This window comes from Heteronotia binoei, chromosome 5, assembly GCF_032191835.1.
Source record: "Heteronotia binoei isolate CCM8104 ecotype False Entrance Well chromosome 5, APGP_CSIRO_Hbin_v1, whole genome shotgun sequence".
In the NCBI taxonomy this organism is placed as follows: domain Eukaryota; kingdom Metazoa; phylum Chordata; class Lepidosauria; order Squamata; family Gekkonidae; genus Heteronotia; species Heteronotia binoei.
In genome coordinates this window covers 14,058,068-14,076,847 of record NC_083227.1, presented here as the reverse complement: position 1 = coordinate 14,076,847, position 18,780 = coordinate 14,058,068, and the positions used below count along the sequence as shown (strand labels likewise).

Here is an 18,780-nt window from a genome sequence, read left to right as displayed (position 1 = left end):
GCATCTATTCTTCTGCGCTTGAACACACAAATACCTACCTCAAATTCACAGGATCTTCATCGCTGTCAGATGGCCATGTAGCCTCTGTTTAAAAACCTCCAAGGAAGGAGAGCCCACCACCTCCCAAGGAAGCCTGTTCCAATGAGGAATTGCTCTGTCAGGAAGTTCTTCCTAATGTTGAGCCGGAAACTCTTTTAATTTCAACTCATTGGTTCTGGTCCTACCTTCTGGGGCCACAGAAAACAATTCCACACCATCCTCTATATCAGGGGTGGCCAACGGTAGGTCTCCAGATATTTTTTTGCCTACAACTCCCATCAGCCCCAGCCATTGGCCATGCTGGCTGGGGCTGATGGGAGTTGTAGGCAAAAAACATCTGGAGACCTACCGTTGGCCACCCCTGCACAATTCAAGAAATATCTGGGGGCTTTGGGGGTGGAGCCTGGAGACTTTGGGGGTGGAGCCAGGAGACACTGGGGGTGGAGCCAGGAGCAAGGTTGTGACAAGTATAATTGAACTCCAAAAGGAACACTGACCATCACGTTTAAAGGAACTGCGCACCTTCCCTTCATTGGAAATAATGAAGGATAGGGGAACCTTCTTTAGGAGTTCATAGAATTGAACCCCCTGGTCCAATCTTTTTGAAGCTTGGAGGGTCTTTTGAGGAGAGGCACTGGATGCTATGCTGCAAATTTGGTGCCTCTACCTCAAAGAACAGCACCCCCCTCCCCGAGCCCCAGATACCCGCAGATCAATTTTCCATTATACCCTATGGGAATCAGAGCCAGGAGACATTGAGGGTGGAGCTGGGAGCAAGGTTTGTGACAAGCATAATTGAACTCTGAAGGGAGTTCTGGCCATCACATTTAAAGGAACCACCACACCTTTTAATTGCCTTCCATCCTTTGGAAATAATGAAGGATTGGGGCACCTTCTTTGGGAGCTCATAGAATCAGAACCCCTGGCCCAATCTTTTTGAAAGCTGGGAGATTTTTGGAGGAGAGGCACCAGATGCTATCCTGAAAATTTGGAGCCTCTACTACCTCAAAAAGCAGCCCTCCCCTCCCGAGCCCCAGATACCCACAGATCAATTTTCCATTGTACACTATGGCAATCGGTCTCCCTAGGGAATAATAGAGTGTGCAGCAGACATTTCCTCCCCCCCCCCCCCAATTCTGATGAGCCTGAAGCGGGGGAGGGCCTCCAAACTGGGGGATCCCCTGCCCCCACCTGGGGATTGAGATGCCTAGAGTATCACAGTGAAAGTCTGAAACCAAGCAAAAACTGTGAAATAATTAACGAAAAAACCCAACATGCAACTTGATAATCTTATTGCAAAATATTTTTAAAGACAAAAACTTATTAACTAAATTACAATTACTTAACGATATACAACACAAGAAATCATATACAACACAAATCATATACAACACAAGAAATCATGGGGAGGGACGGTGGCTCAGTGGTAGAGCATCTGCTTGGTAAACAGAAGGTCCCAGGTTCAATCCCCGGCATCTCCAAAAAAGGGTCCAGGCAAATAGGTGTGAAAAACTTCAGCTTGAGGCCCTGGAGAGCCGCTGCCAGTCTGAGTAGAGTAGACAATACTGACTTTGATGGACCGAGGGTCTGATTCAGTATAAGGCAGCTTCATATGTTCATATCCCATGTATCATCGCCTATCACTTGTGCACAGCACTCAAGCACGGAGAAAATCTCTGAGGAAGGGGTTTTCCCGGAAACAGAAGTAAAGGCGCGTTCCTGTCAGAGGCTTGCTGTATACCCACTTCAACTTCACATTTGAAAAGCTCTTGTATGAATATTGGAAGCCTGAAATTTGGCATGACTGAAAGAGCATCTTGAAAACATAGAAACTTTCCCTGTGGAATTATATCTGGAGCACCAGCACTTTCATTCAGCCCGTCGAAACGTGTGAATCGTCCTGTGAGTTTTTAAGGACACTGATGTTATGAAAAGGACTTGAATCAACGCAATAAGGAAACTCTGATCATATCGTCCAATTGTTACTGGATGGTAACGAGGATGAATTTTTGATATTATGATTTCTTGTGTTGTCTCTCTTTAAGAAATTGTAATGTAAGAACATAAAAGAAGCCATGTTGGATCAGGCCAATAGCCCATCCAGTCCAACACTCTGAGTCACATAAGAACATAAGAGAAGCCATGTGGGATCAGGCCAGTGGCCCATCCAGTCCAACACTCTGTGTCACAGAAGAACATAAAAGAAGCCATGTTGGATCAGGCCAATGGCCCATCCAGTCCAACACTCTGTGTCACATAAGAACATAAGAGAAGCCATGTTGGATCAGGCCAATGGCCCATCCAGTCCAACACTCTGTGTCACAGAAGAACATAAGAGAAGCCATGTTGGATCAGGCCAATGGCCCACCCAGTCCAACACTCTGTGTCACAGAAGAACATAAGAGAAGCCATGTTGGATCAGGCCAATGGCCCATCCAGTCCAACACTCTGTGTCACAGAAGAACATAAGAGAAGCCATGTTGGATCAGGCCAATGGCCCACCCAGTCCAACACTCTGTGTCACAGAAGAACATAAGAGAAGCCATGTTGGATCAGGCCAATGGCCCACCCAGTCCAACACTCTGTGTCACAGAAGAACATAAGAGAAGCCATGTTGGATCAGGCCAATGGCCCATCCAGTCCAACACTCTGTGTCACACAGTGGCCAATATATGTGGGTGTGTGTATACACACATATATACTGTGGCTAATAGCCACTGATGGACCTCTGCTCCATATTTTTATCCAATCCCCGCTTGAAGCTGGCTATGCTTGTAGCTGCCACCACCTCCTATAGTCAATAAGCGTGCTTGCTTAAAATATTTTGCAAGATTCTTTAAGTGGTGCATTGCGTTTTTTTCGTTAACGATTTCACAGTTTTTCGCTTGGTTTCCCACAGGGGGGTTGGCAACCCCATGGGACTTTTCCTGGGCTGCCACGCGGGGTAGATTCGGCGCTGCCCCTTTGCAAACCAACCCCCCCCCCTTCCTTTTGCTTCCTCCTCTGCCTGGCAGAGGCGGGCGGCTGCACAGAGTCCCGCCCAGGAAAGCCTGGGGCGGCCTCTGCCTGCAGATCTGGAGCAGCAGCTGGGAGGCGGGCTTGCCTGCAGCTTCCCCGGAGGGAAATAAAAACGGTCCGGCTGCAAAGGCCAAGTCCCCGGCGCACCTCCCACACCTGCCCCCCAGGCCCTGCTCCTAGGAGGGGCTCAATCCTGCTGGGGAGGGGAGCTGTTCTGGTGAGTCTCTCTGGAAAGAAGTAGAGGGGGGGGGAGGGGTTGAAGGCCTTGCTCTTTGGAACACCTTTAAGACCAACCCATTTGTATTGAGAACGTCAGCTTTCGCGTGCTCTTAAGCACACTTCATCCGACGAGGAATCCAGCACAGCGAGCAGAGCCACACATAGCTGAGCAGAGCCATACCTAGCTGGTAGGCAGTGGCCCAGAATGCAACACGGTGCAGATTTAAGAACCAATGACAGGGAAGTGAAATTATCCGGTAGGCAGCGGTTGAGAAGGTAAAATGGTGCAAGGACAGAACAGCAAAATTAAATGTATAAATTTAGTAAAATAGTAAAGTTGCTCGATTTGTTAAGTTTTACTATTCTGTCATTGTACCATTTTACATTCTAAACTGCTGTCTACCAGATAATTTTACTTCACTGTCATTGGTTAGATCCCAGCGGGCAGCCATGTTCGTCTGAAGCAGGTGGACAAAGCAGGAGTCAAGTTGCACCTTTAAGACCAACCAAGTTTTATTTAGAACATAGCTTTCGTGTGCTCTTTAGCACACTTCATCAGATGAGGAATCCAGCACAGTGAGCAAAACCATACATAGCTGAGCAGAGCCATACAGAGCTGGTAGGCAGTGGCCCAGAATGCAACACGGTACAGATTTAAGAACCAATGGCAGTGAAGTGAAATTATCTGTTAGGCAGTGGCTTGTCATTGTACCATTTTACATTCTAAGCAACTGCCTACTAGATAATTTGACTTCACTGTCATTGGCCGTGGCTTTGCTCACTGTGCTGGATTCCTCGTCCGATGAAGCGTGTTTAAGAGCGCATGAAAGCTTCCGTTCTAAATAAAAATGGGTTGGTCTTAAAGGCGCCACTTGACTCCTGCTTTGTTCAACTGCTTCAGACCAACACGGCTGCCCGCTTGGATCTTTCTCTTTGGAAAGAACGGATGGGAAAACTTCTGAGATGGCAAGTCCTTCCTTTTGGACCAGGTTTACAGCAATAGAGTCATTCACCCTCTCACATTTTGGTAGACCCCAGTAGGCAGCCGTGTTGGTCTGAAGCAATAGAACAAAACAGTAGACAAGTCGCACCTTTAAGCAGCGCCGGATCTAGCGGGGGCAGACGGGGGTGCTTGCCCCATGGAGGGGGGGCGCCAAATTGTGTATGAAGTCCATTATATTCTATGGGAGTATAAGATAGAATGGCCCATAAGGGGACGCCATTTTTTAATTTTGCCCCCTCCCCTTCAAAAAACATGTAGATCCGGTCCTGCCTTTAAGACCAACTAAGTTTTATTCGGCATGGAAGCTTTCGTATGCTCTCTGAAGCAGACTTCATTGGATTAAGCAGAATCCATCCGTTCCCATTTTGTCTGCTTAAGAGCATACGAAAGCTGACATTCTGAGTAAAACTTAGTTGGTCTTAAAGGTGCACCTTGCCTGCTGCTTTGTTCTACTCTCACATTTTGATATATTGCTGCTTTGTTAAAGAGCCCCGCAGCGCAGAGTGGTAAAGCTGCAGTAGTGCAGTCGGAGCCCTCTGCTCACGACCTGGGTTCGATTCCAGCGGAAGCTGGTTCAGGTAGCCGGCTGGAGGTTGACTCAGCCTTCCATCCTTCCGAGGTTGGTAAAATGAGGACCCAGCTTGCTGGGGGGAAAGCGTAGATGACTGGGGAAGGCAATGGCAAACCACCCTGTAATTTTAATCTCCCACTAATTTTAATGTATTTTTCTCCTAATGGCAAACCATATGTATGTTACATGTTAAAAGGTAAATTACGGTAGTTGGATGGGAAATCTTCTGAGATATAAATACCTTCCTTTTGACCCAGGCTTAATACAATGTAGTCATTAACAGATATTCTCACATTTTGACATATTACTGTTTTATTGCCTCTGCATGCTCATGCTACTCCGATCAAAGGTTTGCCCAGTTTGTTAATTTTACTATACTGTCATTGGATCTTAAATTTGTACCAATTTGCATTCTGAGCCACTGACTACCAGCTATGTGTGGCTTTGCTCACTGTACCGGATTCCTCATCTAATGAAGTGTGCTTAGAGAGCACACGATCGCTTACGTTCTAAATAAAACTAAGTTGGTCTTAAAGGTGCAGCTTGATTCCTGTTTTGTTCCACTCCGTAAAAAGTCTGCCGGGAAAACGTGAAAGCACCCCAGAGTCGGAAACGACCGGTGCTTGCACAGGAGACTACCTTTACCTTCTTTTTTACTGTTTTGTTGCTTTCACATGCTCATGCTACTCAGATCAAAGGTTTCCTCAATTTGTTAATTTTACTATTCCGTCATTGGATCTTAAATATGTACCATTTTACATTCTGAGCCATTGCCTATCAGCTATGCGTGGCTCTGCTCACCCTGCCGGATTCTTCATCTGATATGTTCTGAATAAAACTAAGTTGGTCTTAAAGGTGGCACTGGACTCCTGTTTTGTTCTTTGGAAAGAAGGCTGTCCAAGAAGGGGGCGTGCCCTGTTGGGAAGGCAACGGGGAATTTTCAGCCTGCACCTGACTGGGCCCCTGGCCAAGAGGAAAAGGGAAAGTGCTCTTGGCGTCTGCTGGTCCTGTTGAAAACAAACAGGTGTGCAGGTGGGTCGCCTGAGTGGTCTGGAACAGAAGGAGGCCCAAACTTTTAACGCAAAGAGCCTCATGGAATGAGCAGATGTTTGGGAGCTGCAAGACATGAATGGCAGATGTTTGAGAGAAGGAAGGAGGAGGAGAAGAAGATGATGATGACATTGAATTTATATCCTGCCCTGTACTCTGAATCTCAGAGTTTCAGAGCAGCTCACAATCTCCTTTATTCCACCACCCCCCCGACACCCTACAATATGTAAGGTAGGTGGGGCTGAGAGAGCTCTCCCAGAAGCTGCCCTTTCAAGGACAGCTCTGCAAGAGCTATGGCTGACCCAAGGTCATTCCAGCAGCTGCAGGTGGAGGAGTGGGGAAACAGGTGTGCAGGTAAGTTGCCTGGTTGGTCTGGAGCAGGGGTGGCCAAACTTTTAACGCAAAGAGCCTCATAGAATGAGCAGATGTTTGGGAGCCGCAAGACTTGAATGCCAGATGTTTGAGAGAAGGAAGGAGGAGGAGGAGAATAATAATAATAAGATATTGGATTTATATCCTGACCAGTACTTTGAATCTCAGAGTCTCAGAGCAGCTCACAATCCCCTTTACCTTCTCCCCCCTCCCACAATACACCCTGTGAGGTAGGTGGGGCTGAGAGAGCTCTACCAGAAGCTGCCCTTTCAAGGACAGCTCTGCCAGAGCTATGGCTGACTCATTCCAGCAGCTGCAAGTGGAGGAGTGGGGATTCAAACCCGGTTCTCCCAGATAAGAGTCCGCACACTTAAACGCTGCTACACCAAACAGGAAGGAAGGAAGGAAAATAGATGGAGAGGGAGAGGGGGAAAGAAAGCAATTTTAACTTTAAATGTGTTCTTCAAGCCAGACAACGGGGCGGTGAGAACTTCGAAAGCCACACAATATGTGAGAAAGAGCCACATGTGGCATTCCCGAGCTGCAGTTTGGCCACCACTGGCTCTGAAGCAATAGAAGGAAGCTGGAAGCCACCTTTCAGACCAATGAAGTTTTCGTCAAGGTAGAAGCTTGGGTATGCAAAATGAAGTTTGCATACTGTGGCACTTTAAGACCAACAAAGGAAGGTTGCCAGCCTCAGGCTGGGAAATTCCTGGAGATTTGGGGGTGGAGCCTGTGGAGGCCTGGTTTTCAGGAGGGGAGGGACTTCAATGGGGTATAATGCCCTAGAGAAGAAGTGGTGAAACTGTGACTTGGGAGCCACATGTGGCTCTTTCACACATATTGCGTGGCTCTCAAAGCCCCCACCACCCTGTTGGCTGGCTTGAAGAAGTCATTTGTCTTTAAATCACTTCTCCAAGCCAAGCCATCTGGTGGCTTGGAAAATGCGTTTAAAGTTGCTTTCTTTCCACCTTTCTTATAACCCTTCCTTCCAGTCTTGCGGCTGTCAAACATTTGACATTCATTCGATGTGGCTCTTAAGTGAAGCAAGTTTGGCCACCCCTATTGTAAAGTATGGACGAGTGCTAATTCCTGCAGTAGTGAGTTCCTCATGTTTGTTACTCTTGGAGTAAGAAAGCCCCTTTTTTATTTTGTCTGTGCTGATGGCGCCTGGGTTTTCTGGCCACTGTGTGACACAGAGTGTTGGACTGGATGGGTCATTGGCCTGATCCAACATGGCTTCTCTTGTGTTCTTATGTGACACAGAGTGTTGGACTGGAAGGGCCACTGGCCTGATCCAACATGGCTTCTCTTGTGTTCTTATGTGACACAGAGTGTTGGACTGGATGGGCCATTGACCTGATCCAGCATGGCTTCTCTTATATTCTTACATGACACAGAGTGTTGGACTGGATGGGCCACTGGCCTGATCCAACATGGCTTCTCTTGTGTGCTTACGTGAAACAGTGTTGAGCTGGATGGGCCACTGGCCTGATCCAACATGGCTTCTCTTATGTTCTTACGTGACACAGAGTGTTGGACTAGATGGGCCATTGGCCTGATCCAACATCTCTTCTGTTCTTATGTGACAGAGTGTTGGACTGGATGGGCCACTGGCCTGATCCAACATGGCTTCTCTTATGTTCTTATGTGACACAGGGTGTTGGACTGAATGGGCCATAGGCCTGATCCAACATGGCTTCTCTTATGTTCTTATTTGACACAGAGTGTTGGACTGGATGGGCCACTGGCCTGATCCAACATGGCTTCTCTTTAGAACAGGTGTTCCTAAACTGTACTTTTTTCTCTGAGCTGCACTCCATACTCATTGACCCCTGTTTGAGTGAGCAAACAGCGAAGCCTGACAAATATAAAAATTGTCTTTTTGTTGTCAACTCGGAACCAATTGGTCATTGAAACTGTTGCATCTAGGAGGTGCTTTATGTATTTGCAAATTGCCATTTGATGGTTGGATTGGCTCCTTGCTATGTTCAATATCATGCCAATAAAGGTTAATGCATTGTACATTCTCACAGGTTCTCGGTTAACGGATTCCACAACAGTCCCTCCTCTTCCTCAGCTGTGTCTTCACTGGTTCCCCCTGTTCTACAGCCACCATGGCACAGTGAGGGGATGTTTGCGATCTAGACGTTGAGATGAGTCTGTGTCGGGGGTGTCTTTTGCTTCTGGCGGCAGCTGCCTTCCTCCTGGGGAGCTCCTCTGGTGAGTACCCGAAACGGGTTACGCTCCCTCCTTTTCAGGGGAAGAAAGGCAGGATAAGGACCCCACCCAGTTGCGATCTGGGCTGGCCCTAGACTGCCTGCCTGACTAACGCTAATTTCTGGAGCCCCCGTCCCCAATGTTAACATCACCGAGTCACAGGGCCGTAGGCAGGATTTGGGGAGTCAGGGGGCCTTGGGATTTTTGAGGGGGCACTCAAGCTTCCCTCCCCTGCCCGACTCCCCCCCCTCCACTGCTGGCTTGAGGGCTCCTCTCCCCAGCTTCCTCCTCCCTCCCTTCCTTCCTCACCATTTCAATACCTGGGAAGGGGCGGTGAAGTGGCCGCAGCTTCCCAGGCTATTTAAAGCCTGCCAGGAAGGAAGGGGAGGAAGGCGGTGGCAGTAGCCACGATCGCTCTTTAAGCGGCTTGTCCTTCCCTCTGCTGCTGCCCCCTCATCCTGCACTGACAGCGATCACGCCGGAGGGCCAGCGCAGGAGCCAGGAGCCTCCGGCTCTGTTTTACCCACTGATCAGCTGATCGACAGGGTGTGTGTGTGTGCTTTCAATAGTCCAGGAAACCATGGCCACTCCCCAATTCAGAGGGGCCCAGCCTGAAGTTGGGAAGCTGTGCCCAAGTGGCTACAGGCCTTCCGAGTCACATGGTAGGCACCCAATTCAGCGCCCCCGGAAGTCTGGCGCCCTAGACAATCACCTAGCTTGCATAGGAGGGCCGACCTTGATTGCAACAGGGGAAGGGGATCAGCTTTGGGGTTGTTCTTCCAAATGAGGCTGAAATTGATCCCTGATTCCATCTTCCTGATTCTGTATTAGACTAAATCGGGGGTCCCTAACTTATTCGTTCATTTGTTCATTTCATTTCTAGCCTGCCCTTCCCACAGGTGGGCTCGGGGCAGGTAACAACAACCAGCATAAACGATTTTTACAAAATCACAAACTATTTAATGGTAGACAATTCAATATCCACTAAGTTGACAACTTAGTGGTATTGAATTTTCTACTGTTAAATGGTAGAAAATGTGAAAATGTTTGAGCCTGAGGGCACCTTCGGAATTCTGACAGTGTGTGGTGAGCACAGCCGCAAAATGGCTGCCTCTAGAGGTAGAGCCAGCCGCAAAATGGCTGCCACAGTTATCTTGTGTCACGCAGTGAAGATCTTGTGCTGTGGCGGCTGATGAAATCTCCTGTGGCCTGACAGAAGACTTAATGGGCAAAACCCCCACCTGGCCTTGTTCACTTTCTAAAAACAAGCGCCAGGAAAGCTGTCAGCAATAGACTTCACAATCCCCCGTCCCAGCGGGGGAACCCCTGGTTTTCCAGGCTTCACCCTGCCCCCCAATCTTTAGATCTCTGCAGGTTTTGAAGCTTGCAAACACCTTGCGTTTTAAAATGTGTGTATGCACCTTTAAATTTGAGCAGGTAATGAAAGCTGTATCTGGAGGGGCCAGCAGCAGAGCCCCGTTTGTGTGTGTGTGTGTGTGAGAGAGAGAGAGAGAGAGAGAGAGAGAGAGAGAGAGAGAGAGAGAGAGAGCATTGTTCCTCTGCCCTCCTATCAGATATCTTTGTACAGGAATCAGAGCCAGTAAGTGTGTGTGTGTTTGTGTGTGTGCGAGGGAGAGAGAGAGAAAGTGCAGTCTCTTTGCTTGTTTTGGATTCATTTCAGATGTCTTTGTATAGCAACCTGTTTATGGGAGGGAGGAAAACTCCATCTCTCTCTCTTTTTCATTTGCCTGTGTTGGTCTGAAGAAGTTGGTTGGAAACACAACAGTTCCTGTGCATAAAGCTCCAGTGAGATCACAAAAGTGTATGCTTGCAAACTCTATTTTGGCTGCTTTGTTAGCGTGTGTTCACTTTCATTTACTGGAATTGCTTGGGGGTGGGACAAGGAAATGAAGACTGCTCAGGAGAATTGCCCTGCTGTGTTTTTTATTTATTTTAGGGAATGGGAAAGTCTCCTGGCTCCACCCCCAAAGTCCCCTGGCTCCATCCCCAAGGTCCCCAGGTATTTTCTGAGCTGGACTTGGCAACCCTAGTCAGCAAGATAAAAGGAAGTCCTTCTTCATCCAAAGGGTGATTAACACATGGAATTCACTGGCACAGGTGGTGGCAGCTACAGGCATAGCCAGCTTCAAGAGGGGATTGGATAAAAATATGGAGCAGAGGTCCCTCAGTGGCTCTTAGCCACAGCGTATTGTTGGAACTGTCTGGGGCTGTGATGCTCTGTATTCTTGGTGCTTGGGGGGGTGGCAAAGTGGAAGGGCTTCTAGCCCCAATTGTGAACCTCCTGATGGCACTTCGGTTTTGGTTGGGTTTTTTTGGCCACTGTGTGACACAGAGTGTTGGACAGGATGGGCCATTGTCCTGATCCAACATGGCTTCTCTTATGTTCTTATGTGACAGAGTGTTGGACTGGATGGGCCATTGGCCTGATTCATCATGGCTTCTCTTATGTTCTTATGTGACACAGAATGTTGGACTGGATGGGCCATTGGCCTGATCCAACATGGCTTCTCTTATGTTCTGAAGAACCATGGCTCCCATGGGCATCACAGTGGTGACTCCCAGACTAAATGGCTAAATAAGGAACATTCTGCTCTCTTTTGGGTGCAGAAGCAGAGACTGCAGCCTGCCTACGGTTGCCAGGTCCAACTCAAGGTATCTCTGGGGACTTTAGGGGTGGAGCCAGCAGCAAGGATGTGACAAGCACGATTAAACTCCAAAGGGAGTTCTGGCCATCACGTTGAAAGGGACTGCATACCTTTTAAATGCCTCCTCTCCATATGGAAATAATGAAGGATCGGGGCACCTTCTTTTGGAGGTCATGGAATTGGGCCCCCATGAGCAATCTTTTTGAAATGTGAGGGTGCTTTGAGGAGAGGCGTTGGATACTTTGCTGTAAAACTGGTGCCCCTTATCTCAAAAAAACAGCCTCCCCCCAAGTCTCAGATACCCAAATATAAATTCTCCATTATACACTGTAGTAATCAGTCTCTATAGGGTCTAACGCAGTGCCTAGCAGACATTCCACCCCGCCCGCTTTCTGATAACCCTGAAGCAGGGGGAGGGCCTCCAAACCGGGGGATCCCCTGCCCCCCAACTGGGGATTAATTACTAGAAACAAACAACATAACTGTAGTATAAATAGGCTACCATACTTTTTTTAATAGAATTACTTTTTAAATGTAAAACTGTTTTTAAGTTTACAAATAACTTGATACAGAAATCCACCGTAACAACCATAAGAAACAATTAAACCAATTTCAACAGACCCCGTAGTAATTTAGTAGTACAGCATACAAGTAACTAGTTGCAATAATAGATGCGTTTTGTGTTGCCACTTCATCAGCATCGTTAATGTCTTCCTCTTGGTGAGCTGTATATAATGAGGGAGTAAGCCAGTGTCTTTTACTCAAAGCGTGTGCAAAACCTTCCATTTCATTGCTGGCCAAAACATTCTCCGTACAAACCGGATACAAGCACTGAGGCTTCATGTAAGAACCACCTTAAAAATACAAATAACAACACGAATTTATATTTTAAAAGTAATTATATATTTAAAAGTACGGTAGCCTATTTACATCACAGTTATGTTGTTTGTTTCTTGTAATGTACCTCAGTGGAACAGGCTTTCTCCTTGGGAGGTGGTGGGCTCTCCTTCCTTGGAGGTTTTTCCACAGAGGCTAGATGGTCATCTGACAGCAATGACAATTCTGTGAATTTAGGGGAGGGGTTTGTGAGTTTCCAGCATTGTGCAGGGGGTTGGACTAGATGACCCTGGAGGTCCCTTTCAACGCTAGGATTCTATGAAATTGGGCTCTCCTTCCTTGGAGGTTTTTAAGCAGAGGCTAGATGGCCATCTGACAGCAATGAAGATCCTGTGACTTTAGGGGGAGGTGTTTGTGAGTTTCCTGCATTGTGCAGGGGGTTGAAGTAGATGACCCTGGAGGTCCCTTCCAACTCTAGGATTCTATGAAATTGGGCTCTCCTTCCTTGGAGGTATTTCAACAGAGGCTAGATGGCCATCTGACAGCAATGAAGATCCTGTGAATTTAGGGAGAGGTATTTGTGGGTTTCCTGCATTGTGCAGTGGGTTGGGCTAGATGACCCTAGGGGTACCTTCCAACTCTATGATTCTAGGATCTCCACTGTGATCCCATTATCGATTATTGCTTTTCCCAGCTGGGGATTGGCAACCCTGCGCCTGCCTCGTCTTTCCCCCTAATTCTGAATCTCTGCCTCTTTCCAGTTTCCTCCTCGCATTCCTTGCTCTATTTCTACACAACCATGTGGGAACCTAACCGAGATCTGTTCCATTTCATTGCTGTGGGATACGTGGATGACCAGCTTGTCGGTCACTACGACAGCATCACGAGAAAGGCGGTCCCTCGGGTGTCCTGGATAAGGAAGGTGGAGGAAGATGACCCCCACTTCTGGGAGTGGAACACTCGCAACGCCCTGGATGACGAACGGAGCATGAAGAAGAACCTGATGAACCTTCAGAATCTCTACAATCGTACTGGAGGTGAGAGACGGTGACGAGTGGGAGGACACTGTTCTCCCCTGTTCTTTCCTTGCAAGGGAGGAAAGGTAGAGGGAGGGAGCTCCTGTTACTCAAAAAACAAGGGAAAAAATATGTGTGTGGCCTTCACATATATCTAGGTGGGTAGCCAAGTTGGTCTGAAGCAACAGAACAAAGTTAGAGTCCTGTGGTACCTTTTAAGACCAAAGAAGTTTTATTCAAAGTATGAGCTTTCATGGGCTCATGAAAGTGATCACACTGTTCTTGAGACTCAATGAAATGGAGGAAAGCCATTCAAATTTATAGACAGGGCTGAATAGCAAATGTAACATGATGTAGACCAGGTGTCAAACATGTGGCCCATGCGCCAGATCGGGCCCCTATCAGGCCCACAAGCAACTCAATGTTGTCTGCTTCCTTCTCCCTCTCTTGCTTCCTTCTGCTTCACAACTTGCTTTGCCAGGCTTGCTCAGAACAAAAAACAGAACAAAGCCTCTATTTTTTCCATTGGCTGACCGGCACATGAAGCAACTTATGCACAGAAGCTCACAAGGCCCAGCCATTTCATATTTTCCTCTGGTTCTTAGGCTCAAAGCATTGACCATGAGATTTCTGTAATGAGTGCCAGTAAATCAAAAGTGGGTTTGCAACTTACAGACACACACCTGAACAACACCTAAACAGCATGCTCAGGATTGCTACGGCACAGACATTGTCTCCAGATTTTGATGCAATAATTAGAGGAAGAGGTGTCAGTTATCACAGATAAATAAACAAAATATTGCAAGAGCGCTGATCTTTTAAGCTTGTTTTAAGTTTTTTTAAAAAATGTTTGTGTTTATGTCTTTTATAAAGTTTCTATCTTCGCTACCTGGCATTACGTTTTATGGCACACATGGCCAGGCCTGACAAAGTCTCATTTATGTTGGATCCAGCCCTCATAACAAATGAGTTTGACACCCCTTATTGTAGCCCTTTTGAGAGAGAACAGAAACAACATTTTGAGAGAGAACAGAAAGGGGCGGCATGAACAGCCAAGTGTACAAGGTCAAAAACTGTATGGATCCAATCAGGGCTTTTTTAGTAGAAAAAGCCCAGCAGGAACTCAGTTGCATATTAGGCCACACCCCCCGATGCCAAGCCAGCCAGAACTGCATTCCTGATCAAAAAAAGCCTGGGGTCCAATTAAGGGAGAACAACACTTTGAAGAAATCAATATGTCAAAATAGGAGATAAATACATAAAAATAATCTTTTCTAATTGTCGTTTCCTCACTTATCTCCTATTTGACACAGGGCTTTTTTGTGGAAAAGCCCAGCGGGGACTCATTTGCATAGTAGGCCACACCCCCTGATAGCACCATTGTTCCACACAGGGCTTTTTTGTGGAAGAAGCCCAGCAGGGATTCATTTGCATATTAGGTCACGCATCCTGACAGCACCATTGTTTCACTCAGAACTTTTTAATAGAAAAAGCCCAGCAAGAGCTCATTTGCATATCAGGCCACACCCCTCATAGGAGAAGCCTGGCAAGAGCTCATTTGCATATCAGGCCTGACACCAAGCCAGCCGGAACTGCGTTCCTGTGTTCTCCTGCTCCAAAAAAACCCTGTTTTGACATATTGATTGCCTATTCCCTCTTAACTGGATCCATACAGTTGTTGAGCCTGTACACTTGGCCAGTTGTTTCTGCTCTGTCTCAAAATCTCTACATCCTGCTGCATTTGCTTTTCAGCCCTGCCTTCACTACGCAACTCATGACCTGCACCATGCAGAACAAGGCAAGAAAGACTTAGGTAGCTCAGATACGGATATAACATCAAACGGAAAATGCGCAACAGATAAGCTCTTTGAGTTCCGTTCCGGAACGTCTTTCTGTTTTCAGAGTCATTGCGATGAGTCAAGGTCAAAGTTCTCCTAGGTGCCGGATTCTTCTAGTTCACAGGCTCAGAGGGTGTGGGCGCTGTTGGAATCCTGACACAGAGTGATAGGCAGAGAGCTTTTTTTTTTTAACAGGAACACACAAGAATGCATTTCCGGCTGGCTTGGCATCAGCGGGTTTGACGTAATTATGCAAATGAGTTCCTACTGGGCTTTTTCTACAAAAAAGGCCTACATTAAACAATAGTGATATCAGGGGGTGTGGCCTAATATGCAAATGAGTTTCTGCTGGGCTTTTTCTGCAAAAAAAGCTCTGCATGAAACAATAGTGCTTTCAAGGGGTGTGGCCTAATATGCAAATAAGTTCCTGTTGGACTTTTTCCTACCAAAAAAGCCCCACGTGAAACAATAGTGATATCAGCGGTTTGGCCTGATATGCAAATGAGTTCCTTCTGGGCTTTTTCGTCCCCAAAAGTCCTGTGTGAACCGATAGTGATGTGAGGGTGTGTGGCTAATATGCAAATGAGTTCCCGCTGGGCTTTTTCGACCCCAAAAGCTTTATGTGAAACAATAGTGATGTCAAGGGGTGCGGCCTAATTATGTAAATGAGTTCCTGCTGGGCTTTTTCTACAAGAAAGCCCCATATGAAACAATAGTGATGTCAAGGGGTGTGGCCTAATTATGTAAATGAGTTCCTGCTGGGCTTTTTCTACCAAAAAAGCCCTGGGCACACACAGTCACAAAATAACTCGGGGAAGATTCTTGTGGGGGCAGTTTGTGCTGAAGCAACTTCTTAAAATTGTATGAAATGACTTTTATTGTATATCTTGTTTTTTTAATTTTTATGTTGTTTTAACTGTTGTTAGCCGCCCTGAGCCCGTTCGGGGAGGGCAGGATATAAATATGATAAAATAATTTTTTAAAAAACAACCCGGGGCCACCCATCAGATCTACAGTTGCCAATGGGAAACCCGGCTGGGCAAAACTTACTCACTTTCTAAAACCACTTGGCAGGCGCTAGGAAATGTGTTGGTGGGTTCCCTGGTACCAAGGCTTTTTTTTGTAGCAGGAACCCCTTTGCATATTAGGCCACACACCCCTGATGTAGCCAATCCTCCTGGAGCTTACAGTAGGCCCTGTACACATACCCAGCACGTGGGAGTAGGCGAGCTAGGCGGCCACCTCGGGCGCCACCCCAGCTACAGGGTACCATTGGGGACCCCCCACCCACTTTGCTGCACCCCCACCTACCTTACGGCAGGTCGGCGCACCACTCTGTGCTCTCCTCTGAGCCTGGCTTCCTAGTCTCGCTCAGAAGAGAGTGGCCTCGCCCAGAGACTGCCTCCTTTTGCAAGGGAGGCTGTCAGGACCTTGAGTCAAGGAATAACACAGTCCAATAATTCACCAGTTTATTCCATAAGCATCTTAAGGCAGTACAGCATCCTTGCTAAGACTGACATCTTAGCCCTGGGTCCCTCCTTTTAATCCCTCGCCCCAACCGTTACATTTCAAGCATAAGCGCGGCAAAAGCGAGCAGGAACCAAAGATTTGGCGGGACCCCTCCCTTCCCCTCCAGTGTTAGAGTCCAGGTGTCTAATCTGTACTTCTCTATTATTCGACCTTGAAGACTCCAGAGACAGCTTCAGTTCTCACAGCAAGCAGGGAGGGGTGCACAGGGAGTGAAATAAGCTACGCAAGCAAAACCGCACACTGACAAATGGTTACCTCATAAAAGCATGACCAGAGGAATACAGTGAGGATGACTCTTGACAGAGGCAGCTGGGAGTGAAGCCGGGCGGGCCTCTTTTGTTCTCCTGAAAGCCGGGCAAGCAAAAGAGGCGGCACGAACCCATTCTTGGCTGCCTTCCCTTGCAGGGGAGACAGCCTCAGAGTGAGGCAGAACAGCCCCCCCACCGCCCCTTTCACCACCCGGGAGCCAGGGCACAAAAGAGGCCGTGCAGCCTCAATCTGAACCCCATGGGGGGGCGGAAGTGTGGGGGCAGCTTGGGGTGGCAAAAACCCCAGCGTTGCCCTCGCCAGCACAAAAAGCCCTGTAAGCTCTTGGAGGATTGGCTACATCAGGGGGCGTGGCCTAATACGCAAAGGAGTTCCCGCTACAAAAAAGGCCCTGCCCAGTGTCACCATGTTGAGGACTCCTGTGCTAGTTTGTCATTCCTGTTTGGAGTTCAGTTCTGGTAACCGGCACCCACTCTTCCTTATGAGTCTCTTTCAGGCCTGCGCACCTGGCAATACATGTATGGTTGTGAGCTGGCCAAGGGTGCGCACAGGGCGGGTTATGAACAGTTCGCCTACAACGGAGAGGACTACATCAGCTTCGACAAGGAGACCCTCACCTGGACAGCTGCCGTGGGGCCCGCTCAGGTGACAAAGAGGGAATGGGACACCGACATGGCCCACAGTCAGTTCCTCAAGGCCTACTTAGAGGAGGAATGTGTCGAGTGGCTACAGAAGTTCTTGGACTACGGGAAGGAGTCTCTGCTGAGGAGAGGTGAGATGGCCAAAGGTGGTGGGGTAGGAAAAGTGAGAATCTCCTCAGGGTCTCCCCTCTCCATGCATGAAGATCTAAGATTGATCTACATCCTGTCTCACATAGGGGTCAACCAGTTCCTCTGCAGGACCAGCAACAGAGCTTAGAGGCCAAGACCACTTGTGTGAGCATAGACAGCTTCAGGAGGGGGTTGGATAAGCATATAGAGCAGAGGTCCATCAGTGGCTATTAGCCACAGTGTATTGTTGGAGCTCTCTGTCTCAGGCAGTGATGCTCTGTGTTCTTGGTGCTTGGGGGGGGGGGGACACTGGGAGGGCTTCTAGTGTCCTGGTCCCACTGGTGGACCTCGGGATGTCACTTGGGATTTTTTGGCCACTGTGTGACACAGAGTGTTGGACTGGATGGGCCATTGGCCTGATCCAACATAGCTTCTCTTATGTTCTTGTGTGACACAGAGTGTTGGACTGGGTGGGCCACTGGCCTGATTCAACATGGCTTCTTTTATGTTCTTATGTGACACGGAGTGTTGGACTGGATGGGCCATTAGCCTGGTCCAACAGGGCTTCTCTTATGTTCTTATGTGACACGGAGTGTTGGACTGGATGGGCCATTGGCCTCATCCAACATGGCTTCTCTTATGTGACACGGAGTGTTGGACTGGATGGGCCATTGGCCTGATCCAACATGGCTTCTCTTATGTTCTTATGTGACACAGAGTGTTGGACTGGAAGGGCCATTGGCCTCATCCAACATGGCTTCTCTTATGTTCTTATGTGACACAGTGTTGGAGTGGATGGGCCATTGGTCTGATCCAACATGGCTTCTCTTATGTTCTTCTGTGACACAGAGTGTTGGACTGGATGGACCGTTGGCCTGATCCAACAGGGCTTCTCTTATGTGACGCAGAGTGTTGGACTGGAGGGGCCATTGGCCTGATCCAACATGGCTTCTCTTATGTTCTTATGTGACACAGAGTGTTGGACTGGATGGGCTATTGGCCTGATCCAACATGGCTTCTCTTATGTTCTTATGATGCTTCTAGTTACTGAACAGAAAAGATTCCATCTTAACATATATCAATGTTGCAACTTTCCAGAGCCCCCTGTGGTGAGAGTGGCACGCAAGGCATCCTACGATGGTCTGGAAACCCTCCTCTGTCAGGCCTATGGCTTCCACCCCAAGGAGATCTATGCTACCTGGACCAAGGATGGGGAGGTCTGGGAACAGGAGACCTTTCGCGGGGGTGTCATTCCCAACTCAGATGGAACCTATCACACCTGGCTGAGCGTCAAGATCCACCCTGAGAACAGGGATGGGTACCGGTGCCACGTGGAGCACGTCAGCCTGCCAGAGCCTTTGGAT

The 18,780-nt window shown here is 48.0% G+C and overlaps 2 protein-coding genes across 3 annotated transcripts in view; one reads left to right on the top strand and one right to left on the bottom strand.

Moving 5' to 3' along the window:
- The window catches only part of LOC132571081 (zinc finger protein 91-like), a 336,113-nt gene that overhangs the window by 226,748 nt on the left and 90,585 nt on the right, over positions 1–18,780 (bottom strand). The gene's annotated exons all lie outside the window — the stretch shown is intronic.
- LOC132570948 (class I histocompatibility antigen, F10 alpha chain-like) overlaps positions 8,388–18,780 on the top strand; it is a 72,014-nt gene continuing 61,621 nt past the window's right edge. The window contains exons 1-3 of the mRNA XM_060237582.1: positions 8,388–8,495; positions 12,757–13,032; positions 17,143–17,418. Of these exons, the coding sequence (XP_060093565.1) occupies positions 8,429–8,495; positions 12,757–13,032; positions 17,143–17,418 (619 nt within the window). The 5' untranslated portion in view covers positions 8,388–8,428. The remainder of the gene's footprint in view (positions 8,496–12,756; positions 13,033–17,142; positions 17,419–18,780) is intronic.